The sequence below is a fragment of the Chiloscyllium plagiosum genome, unplaced genomic scaffold (genome assembly GCF_037043375.1).
Source record: "Chiloscyllium plagiosum isolate Xiang-an unplaced genomic scaffold, Cpla_swu_hap1 HiC_scaffold_35, whole genome shotgun sequence".
Classification (NCBI taxonomy): Eukaryota; Metazoa; Chordata; class Chondrichthyes; order Orectolobiformes; family Hemiscylliidae; genus Chiloscyllium; species Chiloscyllium plagiosum.
In genome coordinates this window covers 53,072,933-53,099,441 of record NW_028270173.1, presented here as the reverse complement: position 1 = coordinate 53,099,441, position 26,509 = coordinate 53,072,933, and the positions used below count along the sequence as shown (strand labels likewise).

The window sequence follows — 26,509 nt, the reverse complement described above, 5'->3', positions numbered from 1 at the left end:
CCTCTTTGGGGATGAGGGGGGGGGGGGTGGAGTCAACCTCCACTTTATAACACAAGGAAATTCTTCGCAGTTTTAACTCTCTGCTCTTCATCATGAGTTGCCAATATTTCACAAAGTGAATTCTTGAACTCCAACAAAGTAGTCTCTCCAAGACTGTGATATGTGTCTGATTTATTTTCATGGCCTTATCCACTTCTCAATGTTACTTTGTTTGATTTTTTTCAAACTTTGACAAAGTTCTTCCGTTAGATTTTGAAATTGTTTTCTTTCAGCTTCTGGTACAAGTTCATATGAACATGAGACGGCTGTTTTTAGAATCATGGATTCATAGACTCCCTACAGTATGGGGACAGGCCATTTGGCCCAACAAGTCCACCCGACCCACCGAAGGGTATCCCACAAAGACCCCACACCCTGTGTCCTGCCAATGGGAGAAAGGTCAGTTTTCCCTGTGTCTGTTTCACAGCGAGTAACTCAACCTGTCTGTGTCTGATCTCCCTGGGAACTGGTGACAGAAATCTGTTCACCTCTTTATTGGGTTTTTTTACTGAGACTGGGACTGAGACTGGTTCGGCAACTTCAAGTTCAGCAAATGATCAAATTACTTTGTCGATCAGGAAATGGCATTATGGGTAGGAAAGAATGTTTATTTTGTTAATTTTTCAGTTTGTGAACAGCAGATATTTTCCAATCACTGTTTATTCCCAATCCCTGACTGGAATAGGGAGAGTGGATTCCCAGAATGTTGCTGATCCTTTTCTCCATCTCCCTGTGTTTTTCCTGGGTCTCTCCCGGTAAGTACAGAATTCAGCTTTCCATTCTCTCTCTCTCTCTCTCTCTCTGTGTCTGGGGTGAATGTGAATCTCTTGGGGAGAGTTTGAAATGGGGGATATTTGATCAGCCGCCTGTTATACACATTGAAGGCAGCACAGTCTGGAAGACTCTGATGGGATTTGTGTCCAGGTTCGTAATCTAAAAGCTTCTTAACAGTGCAAGGTTTGTGAAAGTTTGCAGCTCAGGTTGAGGTTTAGGGTGTAGGTTTGCTCACTGAGCTGGAGGTTTGATATCCTGACGTTTCATTACCTGGCTCGGTAACATCATCAGTGGCGACCTCCAAGTGAAGCGAAGCTGTTGTCTCCTGCTTTCTATTTATATGTTTGTCCTGGATGGGGTTCCTGGGATTTGTGGTGATGCAGTAAACTAGGTTGGAAGAGAGACAGGTGAATCTCTGTCTCACCTGGAAGGACGGTTTGTGGCCCTGGATTGAGGTGAGGGGTGTGTTGAGCAGGTTTTGCATTTCTTCTGGTTGCACAGGGAGGTATCTGAGGGTTCGGGGGGGTTTGGTGGGGAGAGTGGTGCAAAGCAAGGAGTGTCGGAGGGAATGGTCCTTGTGGAAAACAGAGAGGGTTGGGGAGGGGAAGATGTTCTTTGGGAAGGGGAAGATGTTCTTGGTGGTGGGGTCTAGTTGGAGTTGGCAGAAGTGTTTAAGGGTGATGTGCTGGATGTGGAGACTGGTGGGATGGTAGGTGAGGACAGGGGGGACCACCCCCTTTATCTGCAGCTCCCCCCATACCCACCCCAAGTCCTGAAGAAGGGTTGTCTCCAAAATGATGAGTTCTCCACCTCCTGATGCTACCTGGCTTGCTGTGTTCTTCCAGCCTCCTGCCTCTCTAGTTTGGATTCCCAGCACCTGTAGTTTTTTTGTCTGTCAATAATAAAATGTGAGCTGTGGTGTGGATGGCCCTCAGTTTGAAATGTGTAAAAACAGTGTATTTTTATTGTGATTTTTAATATTGTGGACTGAAATGGGAAAGCCCTGTTTTCCAGCAGGGATTTACAAGGATGGCTGCATGTTTTGGAAGTAAGGAATTCGATACCTTTTGTGAACTCTGTTTGTGTAGCTGTTGGTTTCAGCTGAAATATCTCCACCAAGGCTGGGATCCTGTCACCAAGTCACATGTTCATAAGATCTAGGAGCAGAATTAGGCCATTCGGCCCATCAAGTCTGCTCTGCCATTCCATCATGGCTGTTCTGCTCCTCACCCCCATTTTCCTGCCTTCTCCCCATATCCCTTCACCCCACTACCAATTAAACATCTGTCTCACTCTTCCTTAAATTTACTCACTGTCCCAGCATACACCGCACTTTGGGGGAATGAATCCCACCGATTCACAACCCTTTGGGAGAAGGAGCTTCGCCCCAACTCAGTTTGAAATTTGCTCCCTCTCATCCTACAACCTCCCGTCCGAGGATGCCCCACAAGGGGAAGCATCCATTCCCCATCCATTTTATCCATGACTTTTATCATCCTGACAACCTCAATTTGATCTCCCCTCATTTTTCGAAACTCCAGACAGTATCGGCCTACATTGGTCAATCTCTCTTCATGTGACAAACCCCTTATCTCTGGGGTCAATCTCACGAACCCTCTTGGGAACTGCCTCCAATGCCATTACATCTTTCCTCAAATAAGGGGACCAAAACTGTGCACAATACTCCAGGTGCGGTCTCACCAATGCCTTGTATAGCTGCAACAATACGGCCTTCCCTTTATATTCTATTCCCTGAGTTAGGAAAGACAACATTCCATTCACTTGCTTTACTATCTGCTGGACCTGCATGCAGCTTTCTGTACCTCATGAATGAGGACACCCACCTCCCTCTGTACCTCAGCATCACAAGTCTCTGCCCATGTAGATAAAAGGTCACCTTCCCATTGCTCGACCCCAATGCATGACCTCACACGTATCCGGGTTAAACTCCATCTGCCACATTTTGGCTGACTCCCCTACCCTATCTGTTGTAAGGTTCCTGTTTCCTCATTGCAATTTACCATCCTGCCTATTTTTGGCAACCTTCCCTATATCCAAGTCGTGAACGTAGATTGTCAATAACTGGGGCCCAAGGACCAAACCCTGTGGCACTTCACTCGTAACCTTTTACCATCCGGAAAAAAACCCTATTTATCCCGACTCTCTGTCTTCTGTCCATTAGCCAGTCATCTGCCCAAGATAATAAATTACCCATAATCCCATATTATCCTTTTGTGCGGCACCTCATCAAATACCTGCCAAAAGTCCAGATACATTACACCTAAAGGATCCCCATTATCTACTTTGCTTCTCACATCTTCAAAGCCATCTAGCAAATTAGTCAAACATGATTTGCCCTTCATAAACCCATACTGACTCTGATGGACCGCATTCTGACTTGCCACCTGACCTGATATTGCTTCCTTGATAATTGATTCCATCAACAGATATTAAACTAACTGGTCTATAATTTTTGAATAAGATTAGTATTTTTCCAATCCATGGGAGCTTTTCCCGTGTCGAGGGAATTTTGGAATATTGTAATGAATGGATCCATTATCTCCACCATCACTTCCTTTAATTCCATCGGCTCTTGGCCATCTGGACCGGGGGACTTGTCTGCCCTCAATCCTAATAGTTTGCTGAGTACCTTTTCCTGATCAATGCTGATTGTTTTACGTTCTCCCCTTTCTATTGCCTCTGACTCGAACCAATAAGAATGGTCCTTCACTGTGAAAACTGGGGCAAAGCATTGCTTTGGCATCTCTGCCATTTCAGTTGTCCCCACGATGAACTCTCCAGTTTCACCTTCCAAGGGACCAACATTCACATCAGCGACTCTCTTCCCTTTTGTATACTTATAGAAACCTTTGCTCTCCTTTTTTGATATTTTGTGCCAATTTTCTTTCTTCACTTACCTTAGCTCCTGTTATTAATTTTTTGGTATCCCTTTGCTTATGTTTGATAGTTTCCCAAGCTTCCAACCTGCTACTGGTTTTTGCAATATGGTAGACCTTCATTTTTGACTTTATATTGTCCTTGACCTCCTTTTTTAGCTTTGGAAGGTTTTGACCTTCTACCCCCTGCCCTCCCCCCACCAACCCCCCAACGCCTTACCACCTTTCTTACTCACTGGGATATATTTTAGTTGTGAGGAATTTTACTAGCCCCTTAAACAACTGCCACTGCTCATCCACTCTCTTATCTTTTACCCTTCCTGCCCAATTTACTCGAGCCAAATCTATTCCCATGCCTCTCTCATTTCCTATGTTTAATTCCAGAACATTGGTGTGGGACTCCACTTTCTCCCCCCAAACTGGAGTCACCCTTTATTTACAGGTACATAGCACATGACAGTGACTCAGCTAGCACGGAGCCAGCTCCTCGAGTGGACAGAACCCCTGACCCTCCTGTTTCATTTTTTTTTTCCCTGCGGCGCCCACCTCCCCCTGAACAACTCCAGGGAAGAGGGGCAGGCAACACTCCTGTTTATTATTTTTTTTTTCTTTTCTCTTTTTTATTTAACCCCCACATTACCACCTAAGTGCGGTAGTGCTTATTTTATCCCCAGCACCCATGGTGTGTGTGTGTGCAGGGGTGAGACACAGTGAAAGACACAAAGTGCATGAATCTTTATTCAATTTCCCCCACCAGGAAGATAGGAAAACACCCGGGTGGCCAGTGACAAACACTGCCCTTCCCTCCTGTTTATTTTTTTTTAATTTTAACCCCCACACTACCACCTAAGTGCGGTAGTGCTTATTTTATCCCCAGCACCCATGGTGTGTGTGTGCAGGTGTGAGACACAGTGAAAGACACAAAGTGCACGAATCTTTATTCAATTTCCACCACCAGGAAGATAGGAAAACACCCGGGTGGCCAGTGACAAACACTGCCCTTCCCTCCTGTTTATTTTTTTTTCTTTTTTTTTCTTTTTTTTTCTTTTTTTTTCTTTTTTTTTAATAAGGGGAGGGCAGGGATTAAATTAAAATAAAGTTGGAGGGGGAAATAATGCACTCCAACACTCCTGTCTATATATTTTTTTTTACTGGCTCCCTTTCTTTATTTTTTTTTTCTTTTTCTTTTTTTTTAACCCCCACACTACCACCTAAGTGCGGTAGTGCTTATTTTATCCCCAGCACCCATGGTGTGTGTGTGCAGGTGTGAGACACAGTGAAAGACACAAAGTGCACGAATCTTTATTCAATTTCCACCACCAGGAAGATAGGAAAACACCCGGGTGGCCAGTGACAAACACTGCCCTTCCCTCCTGTTTATTTTTTTTTTCTTTTTTTTTTCTTTTTTTTTAAGGAGAGTCCTTGCACAAACACCCAAGTGGCCTGTGACCAGCAGTGCCTTTCCCATCAAAGGGCAGTGCTGTGTGAATCCCTATTTATATTTTTTTTTTCTTTTTCTTTTTTTTTCTTCTTTTTTTTTCCTAAGTGCGGTAGTGCTTATTTTTTCCCCCAGCACCCATGGTGTGTGTGTGCAGGTGTGAGACACAGTGAAAGACACAAAGTGCACCAATCTTTTATTCAATTTCCACCACCAGGAAGATAGGAAAACACCCGGGTGGCCAGTGACAAACACTGCCCTTCCCTCCTGTTTATTTATTTATTTTTTTCTTTCGGCAGTTTTTCTTTTATTTTTTATTTTTTTTTTCTTTTCTTTTTTTCTTTTTTTTTGCAGTGCTGTGTGATCAAAAGGAGTGAAGGGGAGGGTAGGGATTAAATCAAAATAGAGTTGGAATGTCACCCCTTTTATTTATTTATTTTTTTTTTTTCTTAGTGACAAGCACTGCCCTTCACATCAAACCACTTCTCTTTTTTTTCTTTTTTTTTCTCTTTAATTTCTTAGCCAGTTTGTTTTTTTTTCTTTTTTTTCCTATTTTGTTTTTTATTTAACCCCCTCACTACCACCTAAGTGCAGTAGTGCTTATTTTATCCCCAGCACCCATGGTGTGTGTGTGCAGGTGTGAGACACAGTGAAAGACACAAAGTGCACCAATCTTTTATTCAATTTCCACCACCAGGAAGATAGGAAAACACCCGGGTGGCCAGTGACAAACACTGCCCTTCCCTCCTGTTTATATCTGTCAGCTGGGGCTTCCTGATTGGATGAGGTTAACAGCCACAATCAGGGAACTTATATTCGATGAGGTAAACCTGAATGATATCATACGGATCAGTACACCAGTAAACTGGGGCTGAGGGGTGGTTTAAAGTGAAGCTGATTGGTTTGTGGCCTCATGGCCAGTTGTAATGACAGGGCTCCTCTGCCCGCCAACAGCAAGGTGATTGGTTGTCAGGGAACTGAACAGCTCAGGGCTGACAGCAAAATTGTATTGAATTTATTGTCATGTGTACTGAGGAACAGTGGAAAGCTTTGTCTTGTGAGCAATACAGGCAGATCACAGAGTTAAGTAGCATAGATAAGCAAATAATAATTAAAACAGCAGCAAAACAAAAACACAGGTACAGGCAAATGCTACGAGTTTGTGAGTCCATTCAGTATTCTAGCAACAGTCGGGTCGAAATGGTTTCAAAACCAGCTGGTGAATGAATTCAGGCTTCTGTACCTTCTCCCTGATGGCAGAGGGTATACAAAAACATTGCCAGGGTGGGATGGATCTTTGAGAATGCTGGTGGCCTTTCCTTGACAGTGGGCCTGGTAGATGGATTCTACAGATGGGAGGTTGACCTTTGTGATTGTCCGGGCCAAGTTCACCACTCTCTGTAACCGTCTCCGATCTTGAATGGTACAGTTGCCATACCAGGTAGTGATACATCCAGACATAATGCTCTCGATGGCGCACCTATAAAAGTTGGCAGAGCGTCATGCCAAATTCCCTCAGCTGCCTGAGGAAGAAGAGACGTTGTTGGGCCTTTGTAACCAGTGCATCCATGTGAAGAGTCCAAGGAAGCTTGTTGTGGATGACCACTCCCAGGAGCTTGACACTCTCCACTCGTTCCACCTCTGTGCAGGGGGGCAGGAGTAACATCCCACCGAAAGTCAATAATGAGTTCCTTGGTTTTGCTGGCATTGAGAGCTTGGTTATTCTCAGTGCACCATTTTTCCAGGTTTTTCATCTGTAGTCTGTATCGTCGCTATCTGAGATTCGACCGACTGTGGTGGTGTCATCAGCGAACTTGTAAATGACATTAGTCTGGTATTTGGTGACGCAGTCATGGGTATACAGTGAGTAGTGTAGGGGACTGAGTACGCACCCCTGGGGGGCTCCAGAATTAAGTGTTAGTGAGGATGAAATATTGTCCCCAATCTTCACTGATTATAGCCTGTGGGTCAGGAAACAGGTCAGTTTCAGAGAGTGGGGCTCAGTCTGAGATCACAAAGTTTAGTCATCAGTCTTGAGGGGATAATAGTGTTTGAATTTTTTTTAAAAATTACATCCTCAAGTGCATTTTAACAAATGGCCCAGATAAGGTATTGAAGGTGTAAACTCCCTGTGTGAGAATGTCTGTGCCACAATGGTCAGAATGATTCAAATCTAAAAACGGATTTACAGACTCTTACATGGATTCATGCAGTTTTTGAGCAAAATACAATGTAATTCTGCAAGTACAAATTTACCCACAAACTTATATGTGTATGTGTACATGTGGGTGTGCGTGTGTGTATGTTATGTGTGTGTAGGAGTGTCTGTGTGTGCCCGTGTGTGTGTGTCTGCCTGTCTGTGTGTGTGTGTGTTAGGTGTGTGTAGGAGTGTTCGTGTGTGTCCGTCTGTGTGTGTGTGTGTGTGTATGTTATGTGTGTGTAGGAGTGTCTGTGTGTGTCCGTCTGTGTGTGTCCGTCTGTGTGTGTGTGTGTGTGTGTGTATGTGTATGTAGGAATGTCTGTGTGTGTCCGTCTGTGTGTGCGTGTGTGTATGTGTGTGTATGTGTGTGTAGGAGTATCTGTGTGTGTCCGTCTGTGTGTGAGACATAACAAACAATCCAGGTCTTTTTCAACATATGGTTTCAGTTATATCACACTGTAAACTTTTGCTGTCTATTCTGTGTCCTACAATCTTATTCTCCACAATCATCTGATGAAGAAGCAGCTCTCCGAAAATTAGTGCTTCCAAATAAACCGATTGGACTGGAACCTGGTGTTGTGTGATTTTTAACTTTGTCCACCCCAGTCCAACACCAGTGCCTCCCAATTAATGAAGCAATCCCCAGTTCGAATACCGAATGAAATGATGTGGCACAGCTCCTGTTTAAATGACAGGGATAAATGAAGCGAAATTGGACATTTTTAACATCCAATGGCAGAACTAGGAAATATCAACCAAATCATTGAGCAAACTTCCTCGTCTCTTGCTTTCTCCCAACAATCTCTCTCTCTTCCTTCCCGCTGTTCTCTCTCTCTCTCTTTCCCCTCCCCAGTGTCTCTCTCTCTCTCTTTCTTTCTGTTCCTCCTGAGTCTCTCCACCTCCTCCCAGCTCTTATCCCCTCCCTACCCTCAGCCTCTTTCCCATCCCCTCCCCAATCTTTTATCCAACCTTCCCCAGAGTCTCATTTCCCTCCCTGGTCTCAACCCCTACCCCCCGCTCCCCATCCCAGTTTCTTTCTGTCCTGTGTAATCTCTCTCTCTCCCCCTCCTTCACAGTCTTTATCCCCTCATCAGTCCCTTTGCTCCTCCCAATCCCTTTCCCTCCCCTGCAATATCTTTGCCTTCTACGCCTGTCTCTCGCCCTTCTCGATCTGTAACCCCACCCATTCTATTCCTCCAGGTCCCAGTCTCTTTTGTCCTCATCCCAATGCTCTCTCTTCACCTCTGACCTTCCTTATCTCATTTCCAAACCCTCCACATTCTCTCCTCACTCCTCAGTGTCCCTCCTCCATGCTGTACAGTCTCTCTTCCTTATTTCCCAGTTCCTTCCCAGTGTCTCTCTCTCCCCCATCCCCAGTATTTATTTTCCAATGCTAGTCTCCATCCCACCCCAATCACTGTCCCTCCCCTGTCTCTGTCCCTCCCCTGTCTCTGTCCCTCCCCAGTCTCTGTCCCTCCCCTGTCTCCATCCCTCCCCAGTCTGGCTCTCTTTATCCCCCAAGTCTCTCTTCCTCCCCCCCACCAGCCACATTCTGTCTTGTTTGCTAGTTCCTCTCCCTCCCAGTTTCCCTTCCAGTGCTTGTTCTGCAGTTTGATAACCAGCTTCTCGAACTGTTTATATTACAGAGACTAACTCACGAACTATAAAATATACAATTGTCTCAGGAGAACAAGATTTCCCTGAAGTCACTGTTGTTGCGATGGTCAACGGAATACAAACAGGTTACTTTGACAGTGATACCCGTCGCTGTGTCCCCAGGCAGCAGTTCCTGGCTGATTCACTCAGTGTGAAATTCTGGGACGATGCTACAGATCAGGCGATCACACACACCAGGCTGGCAAAGGGGAATCTGAAATCGATCATGAAAAGGACAAACCAGACTTCAGGTAAAATCTCACCGTCAATTGTCCACATTATCCCCTGGGTCATTCCACTCAGTCCATCTCCCAGCACTGACCGCTGGGTCTGTCCACTCAGTCCATCCCCCAGCACTGACCCCTGGGTCTGTCCACTCAGTCCATCCCCCAGCACTGACCCCTGGGTCACCCCACTCAGTCCATCCCCCAGCACTGACCCCTGGGTCACCCCACTCAGTCCATCCCCCAGCACTGACCCCTGGGTCACCCCACTCAGTCCATCCCCCAGCACTGACCCCTGGATCTGTCCACTCAGTCCATCCCCCAGTACTGACCCCTGGGTCACCCCACTCAGTCCATCTCCCAGCACTGACCCCTGGGTCACCCCACTCAGTCCATCCCCCAGCACTGACCCCTGGGTCACCACACTCAGTCCATCCCCCAGCACTGACCCCTGGGTCACCCCACTCAGTCCATCCCCCAGCACTGACCCCTGGGTCACCCCACTCAGTCCATCCCCCAGCACTGACCCCTGGGTCACTCCACTCAGTCCATCCCCCAGCACTGACCCCTGGGTCACCCCACTCAGTCCATCCCCAGCACTGACCTTGGAATGTAAAGTGAATTGAGGACTGTCAACTCATTCTGCAACTTTAACTTGAGATTGGAACCCTTTCCCCTCTGATCAGACTGTGACCCTCATCCCCTATTTCCATCTGATATTTGATCCCCTTTCCCTCTGATCACACAGTGTGTGATTATCTATTATTTATTGATGATTGATCCCTGTCTGGTCACTGACAGGAATTCACACTCTCCAATGGATACATTCTGTTGAGGTCAGTGAAGATGGCTCTGTGAAGAGATCGATGAGATTTGGATTTGATGGAAAGGACCACATTAGTTTAGAGCCAGACAGAATGAGATGGGTTGCCGCAAATCACTTTGCAGTGATCAATAAAGAGAAATGGAATTCAGATCAATCCTGGAACTACTATTGGGAATCATATCTGCAAAAAACATCTGTTGAACATTTAAACAGATATCTGGAAGTTGGAAAGGATTATTTCACAAGGAAAGGTATGTATTTCAGTTCTGTTCCATGTTCTGATCTAACCTCACTGATCTATGAAACCGTTCTCCCATTCCATTCAGTGTCTGTCTATTGTTTGTGTTTTTACCCTTTCCCATCACAGTTCAGCCTGAAGTGTTCATCTCCAGGAGGGAGCCCAATGGTCAGGACAAGCCGCTCACTCTCTCCTGCCTGGTCACTGGGTTTTATCCTGTAGACATCGAGGTGACCTGGCTAAGGAATGGAGAGGTCATGTCTGAGACCCAATCCTCGGGGATACGACCAAACCACAATGGGACCCATCAGATCCAGAAAGAGATTGAGATCAATGCTGGGGATGAGGATCAATACTCCTGTCACATTGACCACAGCAGCCTGACAGAGGCCCAGCTCAATCAGTGGGGTAAGGGACTGGTGTGTGTGTGTGTGTGTGTGTGTGTGTCTGTGTGACTGTATGTGCGTGCATCCTGTCTTTTCCACCACTCATTGAGATATCTCTGATCTGTCCCTCATTCCCTTTACCCATTCCTGCTCCATGTCTTTTGCTGCACTTCCCCAACAAAACCCTCCTGACCTCAGGTTGGAAATATTCAATTGATCCTCAGTGCTCACAGCATTTTGGTTCGAAAACTCCAGATTTCCATTAGTGAATTTCTGAGGTAGTGCTTCTTGATTTCCCTCCTAAATGGTTTCAGTCTAATTTGAAGGTGGTTCTCCCTTGTCCCAGATTCCAGCACCAGATTATTCCTGTCGTGATTGTACCAAGGTCAGCCAGCTGCACCGTGTCAATAGGAGGCCTCTGATTGGGCCGTTAACCTGATCCAATCAGGGAGTCATGACTGACATTAAAAAAAGGGTGAGTGTCAGAGGTATTGAGGGTCTGGCAGCTGAATCTGAATGAGGTACTACTAACGTCAAGGACGGGTCATGTGTAAATAATGAGTGGCTTGGTGAGTGAATGCTAGCTTCTGTAGGGTTATTTCAGGGGCAATGGGGGTAAAGCATGATCGTGAAGAAACTTGCTCACAACAGGCACCTTTCAGTCAGGGAAGCATTTGTTTGGGAAACTTGACTCGTCAATCCTGCGATCAAGGACTGGGCCCAGTTTGTGAAAATAATGCGGCACATTGTCTGGGCAAACGACATTGTGGCAGACGAAAAGCAACAAGTAATTCTCCTGACAGCCTGTGGAGCTGCAGCTTATTCTGTTATTAGGATCCTAGCTTTTCCTGAGGCACGAGATACTAAAACCTTTCAAGAATTAATGGAGATAATTCAGGATTATTATGAGCAAAAGTTTCCTCTAATTCTGGGACACAATTGTTTTTATTTGGCAATTCAAGAACCAGGGGAATCCACATTGGGATTCCTGACTTGGTTAAGAAGACTGACAGAAGCACATGAATTTGGCTGAACCTTTAATGAGATGCATAGAGAATTATATGTGGAATTACTGATGTAACTATGATGTTATTAATGATGTCACTATGTTGCAATTAATTATGTAACTACGCAAAAACACCGACTGGCTGAATCCCAACAGGACTTCAAGCAGGCTTTATCTTTGGAAAATGCAGCAAGTGGAGCTCATGAGTTGCAGGGCATTCCAATGGAAGTGGATCCCTCGACAATCCAACTTAACTTGGGGAACACCGCCTAAGTGCAGGCAATTATATAGCCTCACTCAAGACATATCAATCAGAGGGACTTGAGGTTGGCTCACAGCAAAACCCCAAACCAAGCCCTGGCAAATGGTTAGAATTTTCTTCAAGATCGTGGCCATCAAGTCATTGTGGTTTCTGTTGGTACATGGAATTGAGACAGCAAAAGAGCCCGACTGGGCTTAAAGTGAGTGAGATAACTTATAGGCCAGTATCCTGGAGGGTAACCTGAAAAATCCACCTATATCTGGTTTGGAACAGTTAAATTGCTTCTTAACATCAAAATCAGAACCAACCAATTTAAATGTCTGGTTAACTGGTCATTCTGTTCTGATGGAGGGCGATCCGAGTGCAGCTGGATCAGTGATCACAGAACCAATCTTTAACAAGATTCACTCTGAATTCCAACCCTTAACTTTGCACAAGATCTTGGCCAGACTGAGAACCTAAACTGAGGAAGCTTCAGAGAATAGGGGTACAACTTCAGTTCCGCTCTTTCACGGAAGGCAGCTGGTTCAGTGACCAGTGATTGTGCTAAAAGCTTCAAATCCAAGCTTAATGGGGAGAAATCAGTTGTGAGAGATTCACCCCGAATGGCTCAATATGTTTCAATTAGAAAATGGCTGCTTGAGTGAAATTCAATTTAATTACCTGTAGGTCATCCAGGAAGATCTCGGGGTTATCAGAGGAGCCAGGCCACCTGGCATGTTGACCAGGAATCAATCCCATGATGCTGTAAGGCCTGCCCAGTGCCATTGGCCTTACAGGCAAAAGTCAAGGCAGAAATTAAAAGGCTGGAAAGTGAAGGAATTATCAAACCAGTCCAGTTTGTGGAATAGGCAGCAGTGATTGGAATGGTACTGAAGCCCACTGGGTCGGTTTGCCTTGGTGGGGATTTTAAACAAAGTGTAAACTGCTTTTGACAGCAGAATAGATAACCAGTCCGTCAGGATTTGTGCACAACGTTGGTGCAGGATGGGAGTTCTCCTTCACAAAGCTGGACATGAGCCACGCTTTCTTGCAATTGTGATTAGACAGGTTCCCAGACATATGCTCCAATTAATATCCATCAGGGATTGAACCAAGATACAAGACTGCCATTTGAGGTATTGTCAGCCTGTTTGATCTTTCAGTGGACAACAGAGAACATCTTGCATGGTCTACCCCAGGTCGCCATTTACTTCGATGGTAAATTAGCCAATAACAGGGAAAACTAATAAGGAGCAGTCAGAGAACTGGATATAGTCCGAAGGTGGTTTTCCAAGGGAGGCATTTGCCTAAGAAGGGAAAAATGTGTATCCCAAATGATCTACTGGGATACAGATTCGAAAACTCTGGGTTACACCTGTTGGAAGATAAAGTGAGGGAGATCAAAGGTGCTCTGGTTCCTACGTCTGTCCAGGAACTTACGTCATAGCTTGGGCTGGTAAATTATTTTGGAAAGTTTGTACATAACCTGGCCTCCATCCTGGCAACGTAACATCAACTCGTGACAGAAAGGATCAGCCTGGGAAATGGTTGCAAACATAAGACCGAGCTTTCAATGAAGGACCGATACAACTGTCATTCTCGAAGGATTGGCACTGTATGATCCCAAGAAAGATCTAGTATTGACATGTGATGTCTTCCCGCATAGCATTGGAGTTGTATTAGCTCATGGTGACTCAGTGGAGAGGAACATCCAAGAGCATATACATCCAGGACTTTGGCCAAAGCAGCACGTAACTACACCCAGATACAGAAGGAAGGATTGATGGTCATATTTGGAGTCAGGACATTCCACCAATACCTTTATGAATTAAAATTTGTGATAATCATGGACTACTTGGTGTGCTTAAAGAGGACAAGGCAGAACCACCCTGTAATTTTGGGCCAATCGCAAGCCAGAACACCACCTGGGAGGCTGAGTAGCGAATGTGGATGCATTGAACTGCCTACCATTAGCAAATACACCACTGGGTAGCACCCCCAATGGAAAAGTCTATAATGGTATTAAACTTTCTGGACAAGCTCCTAATCAGAGCTGACTATCAGGCTTTGGATACAGAAAGATCCAATCCCTTCAAAACGGAAATAACTTGTATTTATGAGGGAAACCAAAAGGCAGTTGATATCCATTGAATTGAAAAATTTTTGGACCCAGAGATACCCGCGCATTTCATTTTAGAGATCCCTGGAAGCAAGGGAACTTGGGAAAATAAATAGTGATGTCTTGAAAACAGTGCACATTACAGAAGAGGAGGTACTGAAGATTAAAATGTATAATGGTAGATAAATCCCCAGGACCTGATCAGGCATTACCCAGAATTCTGTGGGAAGCTAGGGAAGAGATTGCTGCATACCTAGCTCAGTTGTTTGAGTCATCAATAGCCAAGGGAGAGGTGCCAGAAGACGGGAGGGTAGCTAATGTGGTGCCACTATTTAAGAAAGGCTGTCATGAAAAGCTAGGGAACTATAAACCAATAAGCCATACGTTAATGGTGGGTACATAGTTGGAGGAGATTCTGAGGAATAGGACTTACATGCATTTGGAAAGCAAGGACTGATTAGGGATAGTCAACATAGCTTTGTGCATGGGAAATTGTGTCTCTGTAACTTGACTGAGTTTTTGAAGAGGTAACAAAGAAGATTGGTGAAGGTAGAGGGGTAGATGTTGTCCATGTGGACTTCAGCAAAGTGTTTGACCAAGTTTTGCATGTAGACTGGTTAGTCAGGTTAGATCACATAGGACCCAGAGGAAGCTAGCTAACTGAATATAAAACTTGGCTTCAAGGTGGGAAACAAAGGTTGGTCTAAGAGGGTTGCTTTTTGGACCGGAAGCCTGTGACCAGTGGTGTGCCACAAGGATCGGTGCTGGCTCCATTGCTTTTCATCATTTATATAAATCAGTTGCAGATATGGGCGGAAAAATGGTAGATGGAGTTTAATCCAGGTAATTGTGAGGTGCTGTGCTTTGGGACATCACACGTTAAGGAAAAGGATACAGTTAATGGCAGGACTCTGAACAGCATTGATAGACAGAAGAATCTTGAGGTTCAAGTCTATAGCTCCCTGAAAGTGACCACCCAAGTAGAGAGGGTGGTAAAGAAGGCGTATGGCATCTTGCCTTCATTGGTCAGGGTCGAAGAATGTGGCACTGAAAAAGTACAGTCAGTCAGGCAGCATCTGAGGTGCAGGAGAATCAACGTTTCGAGCGTAAGCTCTTCATCAGGAATGAGGCTTGTGGCCCAAGATAAATGGGAGGTGAGATTGGGTGAGGGGGAGGAAGCTGGGAATGCAATAGGTAGATGAAGGTGGGGGCAAAGATGATAGAGGAGGGTGGAGCGGATAGGTGGGAAGGAAGATGGACAGATAGGACAGTTCAAGAGGGTGGTGCTGAGTTGGAAGGTTGCTTCTGGGATTAAGGTGTGGGGAGGGAAAATGAGGAAACTGGTGAAATCCACAAAGATCCTCTGTGGTTGAAGATGAGGCGTTCTTCCTCCAGGCATCGGGTGGTTAGGGTTTTGTGGTGGAGGAGGCCCAGAGACTTGCATGACCTTGGCAGAGTGAGAGGGGGAGTTAAAGTGTTCCGCCACAGGGTGGTGGGGTTGTTTAGTGTGTGTGTGTGTGTCAGAGATGTTCTCTGAAATGCCCTAAACACGCACTATGGCTGGACACTTTAACTTCCTTGCAAACATAAGCCCGAGATTTCAATGAAGTCATGAAACAACTGTCATTGTCTAAGGATTGGCACTCTGTGATCCCAAGGAAGATCTAGTGTTGACATGCGATGTCTCCCCGCGCATTTCATTTTAGAGATCCCTGGTGGAGTTCAGCTAGAGTTTGGCAGCGGCCTTTACTCAGGATAATCACACTTTCTCTAACAAGTTCTAACAATATTCCATCCTCTGCCGTGAGCTGGTATCTCTGGGTCCAAAAATTTTTCAATTCAATGGATATCAACTGCCTTTTGGTTTCCCTCATAAATACATCCGAATATTCTTACAGATATGAGATCTCCTTACACATTTGGTTTTCAATTTCCTGCTGCCTACTGGGGGCTATAATTCAATCTCAACCAGGTGATCATCTCCTCCTTATTTCTCAGTTCCACCCATATAACTTCACTGGTCAATCTCCCAATATATGCCTCCCTAAGTACAGCTGTAATGTTATCCTGAACCAAAATCTTGTCCTCCTCTCTTGCCCTCCCCCTCTTTCTATCCTTCCTGCAGCATCTATACCTTGGAACATTGAGATACCAGTCCAGTCCATCTCTGAGCTATGTCTCTGTAATAGCGGTGATACCCTAGTCCCATGTTCCCAACCATGCCCTAAGTTCATCTGCCTTACCTGACAGACCCCTTACATTGAAGTAAATGCAGTTTATCATTCTGACCTTGGTCACTGCCAAGCTCTTGCCTGTTTTGACTATTTGAGCTGTTCCCCTTACCTGCTGTACCAGCCTCAGCCCTTTCTCTTTACTCACTGTTACTTTGATTTGAGCCATCCCCTTACTAGTTTAAAGCCTCTGCAGTCGCACGCTAAAGCCTCCCAGGTAGCACAAGTAACAGACCACAATTTACAAACCAGAAATTTTGTCATGTTTTTAAAATGGGATGAGATTCTTCAGGTAAGGACAGTTTCATACCACCCAACATTGAATGGCCTGGCAGAAAAAGCAGTCCAAACTTTAAAGGCTGGCTTGAAAAACAGCCTACCCTCTTGATAGTTACCAAGATATCATGGTTCTTATTTGATTATGGGATCACCCCACATGCAACAGCAGAGTTGGGACCAGCAGAGTTGCTAATGGGTAGAAGACTCTCCACCAGGTTGAATCTGATCTTCCCAGACCTGTGGGAGTCGGGTGTAATGGCCTCAGGAACACCAACGCTGGACACAAGTCTCCATCAAACAAGAGAAACTGTTTGATGCAGGGAATTAAGGATCAGACCAGACCCCTGCAAAATATTTTAAGAAGGCAGCCTGGAGCCTAACTTTATCTTATTTTAAAGGCAACTGTAAAGTGCTGTGTTCCAGATGCAATTCGATTGGTCACACTACACAGCTTTAGGCAAAACACACTTTATCGATCACTAGAGCTAAAATATAACTAAAGAAAGTGGAATTTAGAATACCATAAATCTCAGAAAAATTAACAAATCAATAGACACAGTACCGATTACTAATTAATGATTCAATGTAGTAACATCCCATAAACACATCCCTTGGCAAAGTTCAGAAAATAGATTTGTCTCACAGGTAACTGCAGCAAGCCAGAAGGAAAATCTTCAAGAGAAAGCTCAGAGAGAGGAGCAGCAAGGGGACATTTACTGTAATTCCAAGCCTGTTGAGACTCCAACAGTAACTGATGCTGAATCACAAAGCTAAAAAACTACAAACTACAAACTAGAAATCTAGGTCCGAGAGCTGGCCACACCCATCCAGGCTGCTTCTATTGTTCCTGCTTTAAAAAACCCAAGGCCTCATAAGCCAGTCACTTCACTGGCTTTCCAACCAGACAACTCGACACCTCTGCCTTACAACCTCTCTTTGAAAAGAAACAGGACAAAATAACCTCTCAAAGTCGCAGTATCATCACAGTAAGGGGAGGAGTTTTGGTGTAAGAATGATGGAAATGGCCCTATATGGGAAATAGGCATGCTCCATGTGAGATCAGGACCAGTGATGTGGAAAGGTCAGGCAGGTGCGATGGTCCTGAACCAGCGCAAGGTCCATTTGAAAGTTGTAAATTTGTAAACAATGCAGGAGCAAAACGTACACTGCCCCTTTGAGCAGTCAGAAAGGCTGCCAGAACCCATGGGTTCCCTATCTCTGTCAAGCATTGTTGAGAGTTTAGAATCTGAGATGGACATGACAGAAGGAGCCAACTCAATGCCTTTGCCACTGGAAGAAGAAAATAAAATCCTGCCAAGGCACTCCTGGCACAAGAGGCGAGCTCCTATGCATTCGATGCTGGCGTTATTATCTGCTAAACACGGTGGAAGCTGTCCCAGTGTTAAAACGCCCCAGGATGCTCTCCAAGGAAAATGGCTGGCCTATGTTCTCGGACTCAGAGGGGGAGGGAAGTTGTGATGTAACAAGGCTAGCCAGCAGGACCTCAGAGAACATGAGTTCCCTGATTGATCCAACCCCATTCAAGGAGCCCTGGCTGACAAATAAAAAGGGAAGTGTCAGAGATGATGAAACTCTGCTACCTGACTCTGAAAGAGTCAATCCTAAAGTCAAGGACTGTTCATATACAAATAAAAGGTGACTTGGTGAAGGATACCATCCTCTGTGTAGTTATGACATCGATCCCATCAATGAGATCTGGAGTGCAAAATTTATTGAACCAAGTCCATCAATTCCCAATGGGTGGGTTAAACTAAACTGTCCCCAACCAACACAGACCAAGGATGGATCCAGGAACAGAGATAATCCTGATATTATTCCAATGTGTTTCAGAAATCCCAGAAAACAGTGTGGTACGTTCCCATCTTCTACTTTTGATTGGATTAATCGCTGCAATGGCTACAATATTTGGAATAATCATCTGGAAAAGGCCCTGGAGAGGTAAGATTCAGAGAGAGGGGAATGTGGAACTGAGGGGACTGGGTGAGTCTCCAGTACTGGGAGTACAGGGCACTGTGGGGAATGGAACTGATTGAATTCCCACACACAGATACACACGTATAAACACGTCTTGTTCCCTGTTTGATCGTCCTTTGTGTGATTGGACCCGACCAGACACTTCACACACACTTACATCCTCACTGACTGAATGTCAATGGGATGGGAGAGATCTCCAGAATCTCCATAAGGTGTAAGGATGGAGGGGAGTGTGGGAATGAGGATTTCTGACACAATCTCCATTCCCTCACACTTGTTGTGTTCTCATTCTTTGAGAATGGATTATTCCCCATCCTAATGGACATTTATTTTGTTTCTGCAGGTTCACTGAGTGGGACATACACAACAGCTCCCAGTAAGTGACTGAGGGGACAGAGTGTTGGGAATGATGGGAGAGGGATTGAAAGGTGTAGAGTTACATTCTCCTGGATGGGACTCTCATTAGTTTCCTCACGGTTCAGTTCTTCATGACTCTCTTATCCTTCATGACCCTCTCATCCCTCTCTTCCCCAACTCCATACCCCCACAACCTCTCCTTCCAATCCTCACCCCCTATTTTCTCATTCCCTACTCCCTCTCCCTCCACTCCTTCACCCTTAATTCCTTCTGCACTGTGCTGTGTGAATGTGGTTAGTCAGTGCTGAGGGTGATTGAATCCTGGGTCCAATGAGTGAAAGAGAATATTTCTGAGTGTGTAACTTTATATTTCATTCCATTTCAAACATTCTTTTTTATTTTCTCAGCTTTGGATGTATCTATTCGAGCTTCTTCATAATTTCGTCAATGATATATCAATTTCTGTCGGTAGACTTATTTGGAAATTCTTCACTCCCCTCCTGACCCTGTCCCACCCTCCCAGACACTGTTAAACCCTGTCAGACTCATTTCACTCCCATCCTGACCATGTCCCACCCTCCCAGTCACTGTTAAACCCTGCCAGACTCATTTCACTCCCATCCTGACCCTGTCTCACTGACCTTTAAAACCTTGTCAGACTAATTTCAACTCTCTCCTGGCCCTGTCTCACTCTCCCAGATACCGTGACAACCTGCCAGTCCAATTTCACTCCCCTCCTGACTCACCCTCCCAGACACTGTTAAACCCTGTCAGACTAATTCCCCTCCCCTCCTGACCCTGTCCCACCCTCCCAGACACTGTTAAACCCTGTCAGACTAATTTCACTCCCCTCCCCATCCTGAAGAGATTGCCTTGTGTCTGTCCATTTCTGACCTTGTGGGTTTCCTGAGCTCCACTAAAGGTCATTCCCGGAGCTTCATTTAGGAATAATGGGATCCTCCTGTTCCAGTGTGAACATGGACATCACCGTCCATCCTTCCACATCACAGCAGACACACAGAATTACAGCTCATTGCTCACACCCAGTTGATTCAGGATTGAGATTGACTTTTCCTGAAAATGTGTTTCCACAGATTGAGCAGTGGATTCCAGATCCGCACGTTTGGATCCTGATTCTGCAAGTGAGACCTTCTCAAGTCGTGTTTCCATCCCGTCTCAGAAATGTGAGCAGTGTCACCGTCAGAGGGATCTTCATGGATGGTTCCTCCCTCACACTTTCTCATCCTCACTGTCTTCAGTGGGTCAGTGATTGACCTGAAATGTAGCAATGTCCTGAACTCCCTCTGAGCGAGTTTTTGTGTTGTCGGACGTGAATCATTTCTGCACTTTATGCAACGAAATTTTAACTTTTATGTTAAAGTCTGTATGAATTTTGTAACTGTCTTATTGTTATATTGATATCTCTCTCACTATTTAACTTCTACTCTTCCATTTTTATTCTCATCTATTTTATGCTGAACTGATCTATTTTGCACTTTACGTAAACAGCGTGATCAAATGTGAACTTTTATGTAAACTTCCTTTATTTTATTTGTTCACAATCATGTATTTATGGCAGCAAACATCTGTCATTATTTATCATCAACAATTAACTGCAGAGACTGATCATTGCAGTTGCCAATCAATAAATTATTGTTGATCATTGATTTGTCTGAATTCATTAATGATTTCACAGGAAAGGGTTAATTCATTCACTCTGCAGATTGTGGATTTTGGAATCAGCAGTGTTTGAGCTTCAGTTCAGTGTGAACTGGGAAAGGGTTATGACCATGCAACTCCCCAGGAAGCCTTCCCCAAACCAAGCAGGATGTACACAGTAAAAACCGACAGAACTGTACATGCTGTAAATCAGAGCTGAAAATGTGTTGCTGGAAAAGCGCAGCAGGTCAGGCAGCATCCAAGGAGCAGGAGAATCGACGTTTCGGGCATGAGCCCTTCCTCCATGATGTAAATCAGAAACAACAATGGAAATGGCTGGAAAAGCTCAGCAGGTCTGACAGCATCTGTGCAGAGAAATCAGAGTTACCATTTCAAGTCTGGTGACCCTTCCTCAGAACTGTTCTGATTTCTTTGATTTCTCTTCACAGATGCAGCCAGACCTGCTGAGCTTTTCCAGCAATCTCTGTTTTTGTTCAGGATGTACAAAGTGATGTTTATTTAATATGTGTGTTTCAGAGTTGGATGGTTGATAATGTCTGGGAGTGTTCATTCCCCGGGGGGTCACGAGTGTCCTTTTGGAAGGATCTGAATGAGTGTGAAGAGAGGGCCAGGCAGCTGCTGGGAGTCAGGAATACTTCACTGACTGGTGACCCAGCAGCTATTGGAGGGAGGAAAGGGCAGGCTCACCAGCTGAATGTTTCACCCGGGGCTTAGCACACAAGCTTCTGGGCTGGGACAGATGGAGAGGAACCTTTATTGTCAATGTTTCCTTCTGACAGATGCTGCCTTTGAACACACTGCCTGGAGGGGGAGGGGTGGAGGGGGGAGTCAGTGACAGCAGCTGAGGCTCTGTCTCGCTCCCCTCTGTGAACCGGGTCTCGGTGCCACCTCCAGGTCCCCTGTCCACTCCTCAGCTGCTGTCACAACCACCACTCCCCCACTAGACACACACACACACACTCACACACATAGAGACACACACACACACAGACACATACTCAGCAACACAGACACACACTCATACACCGAGAGACCATGGATCCAATGCTAACATCTGTCAGAAAAAAACATTGTCAACAAATACTCCCACCTCAGTGAGTGATGTTTGTGTCATGCAGTGGTTTTTCAGTTTTATTGGTGAAACTCTAAGAAAAACATAAGTGGTCGTGTGATGATGGCAAGTCAGTGTTTACAATATAAAATTTGCATTTCACAAATGATATCTCTTTTTATCTAAAATACGTTAAATGTGTCAACTATCATTTGCAGTTAAAACTTAATTACTAGAAACAGTTCACAAAAAAATTTCATCAACAAAACTGTTCCTTGCAGTCTGTCCCACTTTCCCCTGAAACCTTCCCACCTGGTGTGGGCACAAGTTGGTGATCTTGGTTGTTTGAGCAAAACCTGCTTCTTGTTCCTGCCCCAGTACCACTGGCCCTCCTCAGGAGTGAGCTTGTACATTGGTTCACAGTCTCATGACAAATTAGACAAGAACTTTCCTGTGTGGTTTATGTGACCAACACAACACTGCACACTTCTCACATCTGTTCATCCCCATGTCTTTGTTACAGCTCTCACCTTGTCAGGATCAGGGTGAAATCCTCTCACTGTCGAACATTTCCTGAGCACTCGACTTCAGTTTCCTTCACCTATTCCTTTTTCAGCTTCCACTTCATCTGTCAGGACCCCACCGCAGTCACATTACATTTTAATCAGAGTCTGTGCAATGGCTTCTTTCACTGTCTTTCCACATCTTTATATGAGAAGCTAATCCACAATAATATCCACTGTCAGAAGATCCCTGATGTTCTCATGCTGTCTGCTTTGATGCTGTTCTGGAACAATCATTGAAATCCTTTGGATCTATGCAACCTCTCAGATTTCCAGGTGTTTTTTCCCCATGGCCGCGATGCTGCAAATGCATTCTGTAGGAGTTGCCCCTTTCTTGATAACTCCCTTTTTTCCCCAGCTCGACTATCTTTCCTTTCAGGTTGGACAGGAGGGCAGCTGGATCTCTCCTCAGCAAATGCTGCACTGGTCTCACACTCTCATCCTCTTTGAGATGATATTCGTTGCCAATCTAAGCTTTAGACTTGCTTCAGCTGGGATGAATGGATTGTTACTCAATGTCTACGATCTGGATCTGCTGGTCTTTATTGTGACAATCACATTGGTTTCTCAGCTTCATTTGTCCTCTTGGGAAGAGTGATGTTTCATTAGATGGTCTCAAATTTACCTTTGATGGATTCATTTTCAGGTCATCAAATCGAGCCACTTCACACGTGTCTGTGAAGGTTATGATGTTGCATGAATCACTGGCGCCTGTCTGACAGTTCACATTCACCTGATGCCCTCCTTCTGCAGTCATCATTCTAACAAGAACAAACCATTTGTTACCTTGAGACCCAGTGATGCTGACAGGTTATATGGTTTAGACTGACCCGTTTAGAATCACCATCTGACATGTCTCCAGCAATAATCAGTTTGGGCCTGCTTTTCCTGTTTTGAGCTGAAGACTCGTGTTTAAATTGAATCAGATTCTTGCATGTAGACCACAAATTTCCCAACACTTGATGTCCTTCCTTTTCTTTGCTGTGTTGTCCTCTGCAACATTTACATCCTGTCCACTGGGCTTGATGTTTCTGCTGGCCCTTCAGCAAATACTTCTTCTTGTTTTTCCCATTATGCTGTTCTTGTTTACCGGGACAGAGTCTCAGCATAATGCAAAACCTTGTCTTTGTCCGTTAATCCTCTCCAGCTTTGATTGACAACCTCAGAGCTTCTGCACATGGCAATAGATTTCTCGAGCAAGGTTTTCCTCTCTCAGAAGTTGCGCTGTCATGGTGGGACCTCTCAAAAGACATTTGTATCTCCAACAAGATTAGCTTTCAGTTATCCAGACTCTGAGATCCCAGCCCGCTTCCTCAATGCCATCACCGGACTGATCCATATTCGTTGTCTCCTTCAGGGATCTGATGTCCAGCACATTTCCGTTCTGTATAATCAGTCATGGAGTGCTCAAAGAATAGCTTCAAGGCTTTCAAAATGTCTGATGTTTCTGTCCCCAGTGAGGTCTAGAATGTAGTCCAGCTTGTAGCTGTAGCTGGACCTGATGGGATGCATCCCAGCGTATTCAAGGAAGTAGCCAAAGAGAAAGTTGATGCATTGAATCTTCTGGAAATTATTCGATTCTGGAAAAATCCCAGAAGATTAGAAAACTGCCACTTTTATTTAAAAAAAAGAAACAAAAATGATATCTTTTGGCTGGTCAGTTTGATGCCTGTTATTGGGAAAATGAATCTAGAAATAAACAGCATGACCAAGCAGAATCAGCATCGCATTGTGAAGGGGAAATCCTGCCTGAAAAATAAATAGAAATCTTTGAGGAAGGAACAAGCAAGATAGATACAGCGGAAGCAGTGGGTGAAATTTTTGATAATGGCCCACATGAGGCTACTCAATAAGATAAGAGCCCATGATGGTGGAGGTAGTATATTAGTATTGATAGAGGATTAGCAAAGGAATTAAAGAGAGAGAGTTCCAATAAAGGCAGCGTTTTCACAATAGCAGCCTGTAACTACTGCCACAGGGGCCATAACTATTTACAAAAGATATTAATGACATGGAAGAGAAAAGTGAATGTAATACAATCTGGTTTGAGGATGATACAAAAAGATGTGGGATGGCAAGTGATGAAGATGACATGAAGTGTCTGCAGAGGGATATAAAGAGATTGACTGAATGGGCCAACACTTGGCAGATGGAATGTAATGTGGGAAAATGTAGGTTTTGTACTTTGTCAGGACAAACTCAGGGACTGAATATCATTCAAATGGAGAAAGCCACAGGAAAGAGGGATTTCAGGGTCTTCACCCCAGAATCACAAAAAGCTAGTGTTCAGGTTCAGCCGGAAGGCAAATGGAATGTTGGCCTTGATTTCAAAAGGATGGAGTGTAAAAGTAGGGAGGTTTTGTAAAAACTATAGATGGCACTGGTCAGACCTAGTGGGAAGACGGTGAACAGGTTTTGGTCCTTTATCTAAGGAAGGATATCCTGGTAGTGAGGGCAGTCTGAAGAAGGTTCACTCAGCTGGTCTCAGATATGGAGGTTCAGTCTGATGGGGAGAGCTTGAGTAGATTAGCCTGCACTCATTGGAACATAGAAACATGAGAGGTGGCCTTTCCCCAGAGGAGGGGAGTCCAAAACTAGAGGATAGAGGTATAAGAGGGGAAAGATTTAAAGGGACCTGAGGGGCCAGTTTTTCACACAAGGGGTGGAGGGTATATGGAACCAGCTGCCAGAGGATGTGGTAGAGGTGAGTACAATTACAATATTCAAAAGACATTTGGACAGGTACATGGACAGGAAAGGTCGAGGGGAATACAGGACAAACACAGACAAATGGGATTAATCTAGTTTAGGGAACCTGGTGGTGGGCATGGACGAGTTGGGCTGAAGGGTCTGTTTCCATGCTGTATGTTTCTACAACTCTCTCTGACTCTAGGTCTTTTTAAAATTTTCTTATTTCAAAAATATACTTTATTCATAAAATATTTTGATAATCTGTACAATTGGTAATGCCATACATATGTAAACATTTTCCCGAAGGGTCTCAAGGACACTACGTGCTGACCACTTCCTGATGGACTTGTGGTCAAAGGTGTTTTTCTTCATAAACTTCTCCACGAAGGACAGGTGATACGGAACGGTCCAACTACTCGGAGCGTTCCGCGGCAGCGAGGCCAGGCCCATCCTTCGCAACACCGGGGACAGGGAGAACCTCAGTACGTAGTGACACTTGGTGTTTGCGTACCAGGGATCCACGCACAGCTTGATGCAGCCACACACAAAGGTGGCCATCAGGGTGAGGGTGGCATTGGGTGTATTTTTTCCCCCGTTGCCCAGATCTTTATACAGTGAATCCCTTCGGACCCGGTCCATCTTTGACCTCCATATAAACTGGAAGATGGCCCGGGTGACTGCAGCAGCACAGGTTCTGGGAATAGGCCAGACCTGTGCCACGTATAATAGCAATGACAGTGCCTCACACCTGATGACCAGGTTTTTTCCCGCAATGGAGAGCAACCGTAGCTTCCATCTGCCCAGTTTCTGCCTCACTTTGCTGATACGCTCCTCCCAAGACTTGGCGCACGCCCCAGCCCCCCCGAACCAAATACCCAGCACCTTCAGGTGGTCGGTCCTGACGGTGAAGGGGATCGAGGATTGGTCGGCCCAGTTCCCGAAGAGCATGGCCTCGCTCTTGCCTCGGTTGACCTTGGCCTCAAAGGCCCGTTCGAACTGGTCATATATGCACATGAGTCTGCGCACGGACAGCGGAAAACGGCGATGTCATCCATGTACAGGGAGGCCTTAACCTGCAGGCCCCCACTGCCAGGAATAGTCACCCCTCTCAGGCTCGCATCCTTCCTGATGGACTCGGCAAATGGCTCTATGCAGCACACAAACAAGGCAGGAGAGAGAGGGCAGCCCTGCCTGACTCCAGATCTGACTGGGAAGCTATCTGATTCCCACCCATTGATTGAGACTGCACTGACTCTAGGCCTGCTCCAGAAGTAACTCTCAGACCATGGGCCCTTCAGGACCTCACACTGGAGCTCAGGGACACCTGGTACTTGCCTTGCACCAGCCAGGTCACTGTGTGCAGGGATAAACAGTGTCTTCCATATCCAGACACACAGATCTTAACACATAACGCTGGATACATGGGGAAATGTACAAGTTTAAACGGATGCAAAGAGGGATGCATCCACCCGGATAGAGATGAGAGTTCAGGGTCTCACATGACCAGCTTTTATAATTGGATAGGGATCACTGTCCTTTCTGATGAAGAGTGGGAGCGGGGCTGTCGGATGGAGAATGAGGATTTCCCTCCCAATTCAGCTGCAGCACACGGTCT

General features: G+C 45.3%; 1 protein-coding gene across 1 annotated transcript; it reads left to right on the top strand.

The window, feature by feature from the left end:
- Nucleotides 1–742: 742 nt before the first annotated feature.
- On the top strand, nt 743–20,576 carry LOC148140897 (class I histocompatibility antigen, F10 alpha chain-like). Its single transcript, XM_087979670.1, has 7 exons — nt 743–794; nt 8,995–9,255; nt 10,030–10,305; nt 10,422–10,700; nt 18,409–18,516; nt 18,896–18,928; nt 20,004–20,576. The coding sequence occupies exons 1-7, from the start codon at nt 743–745 to the stop codon at nt 20,006–20,008; spliced, it is 1,014 nt and encodes a 337-aa protein (XP_087835796.1). The 3' UTR covers nt 20,009–20,576.
- The last annotated feature ends 5,933 nt before the right edge of the window (nt 20,577–26,509 follow it).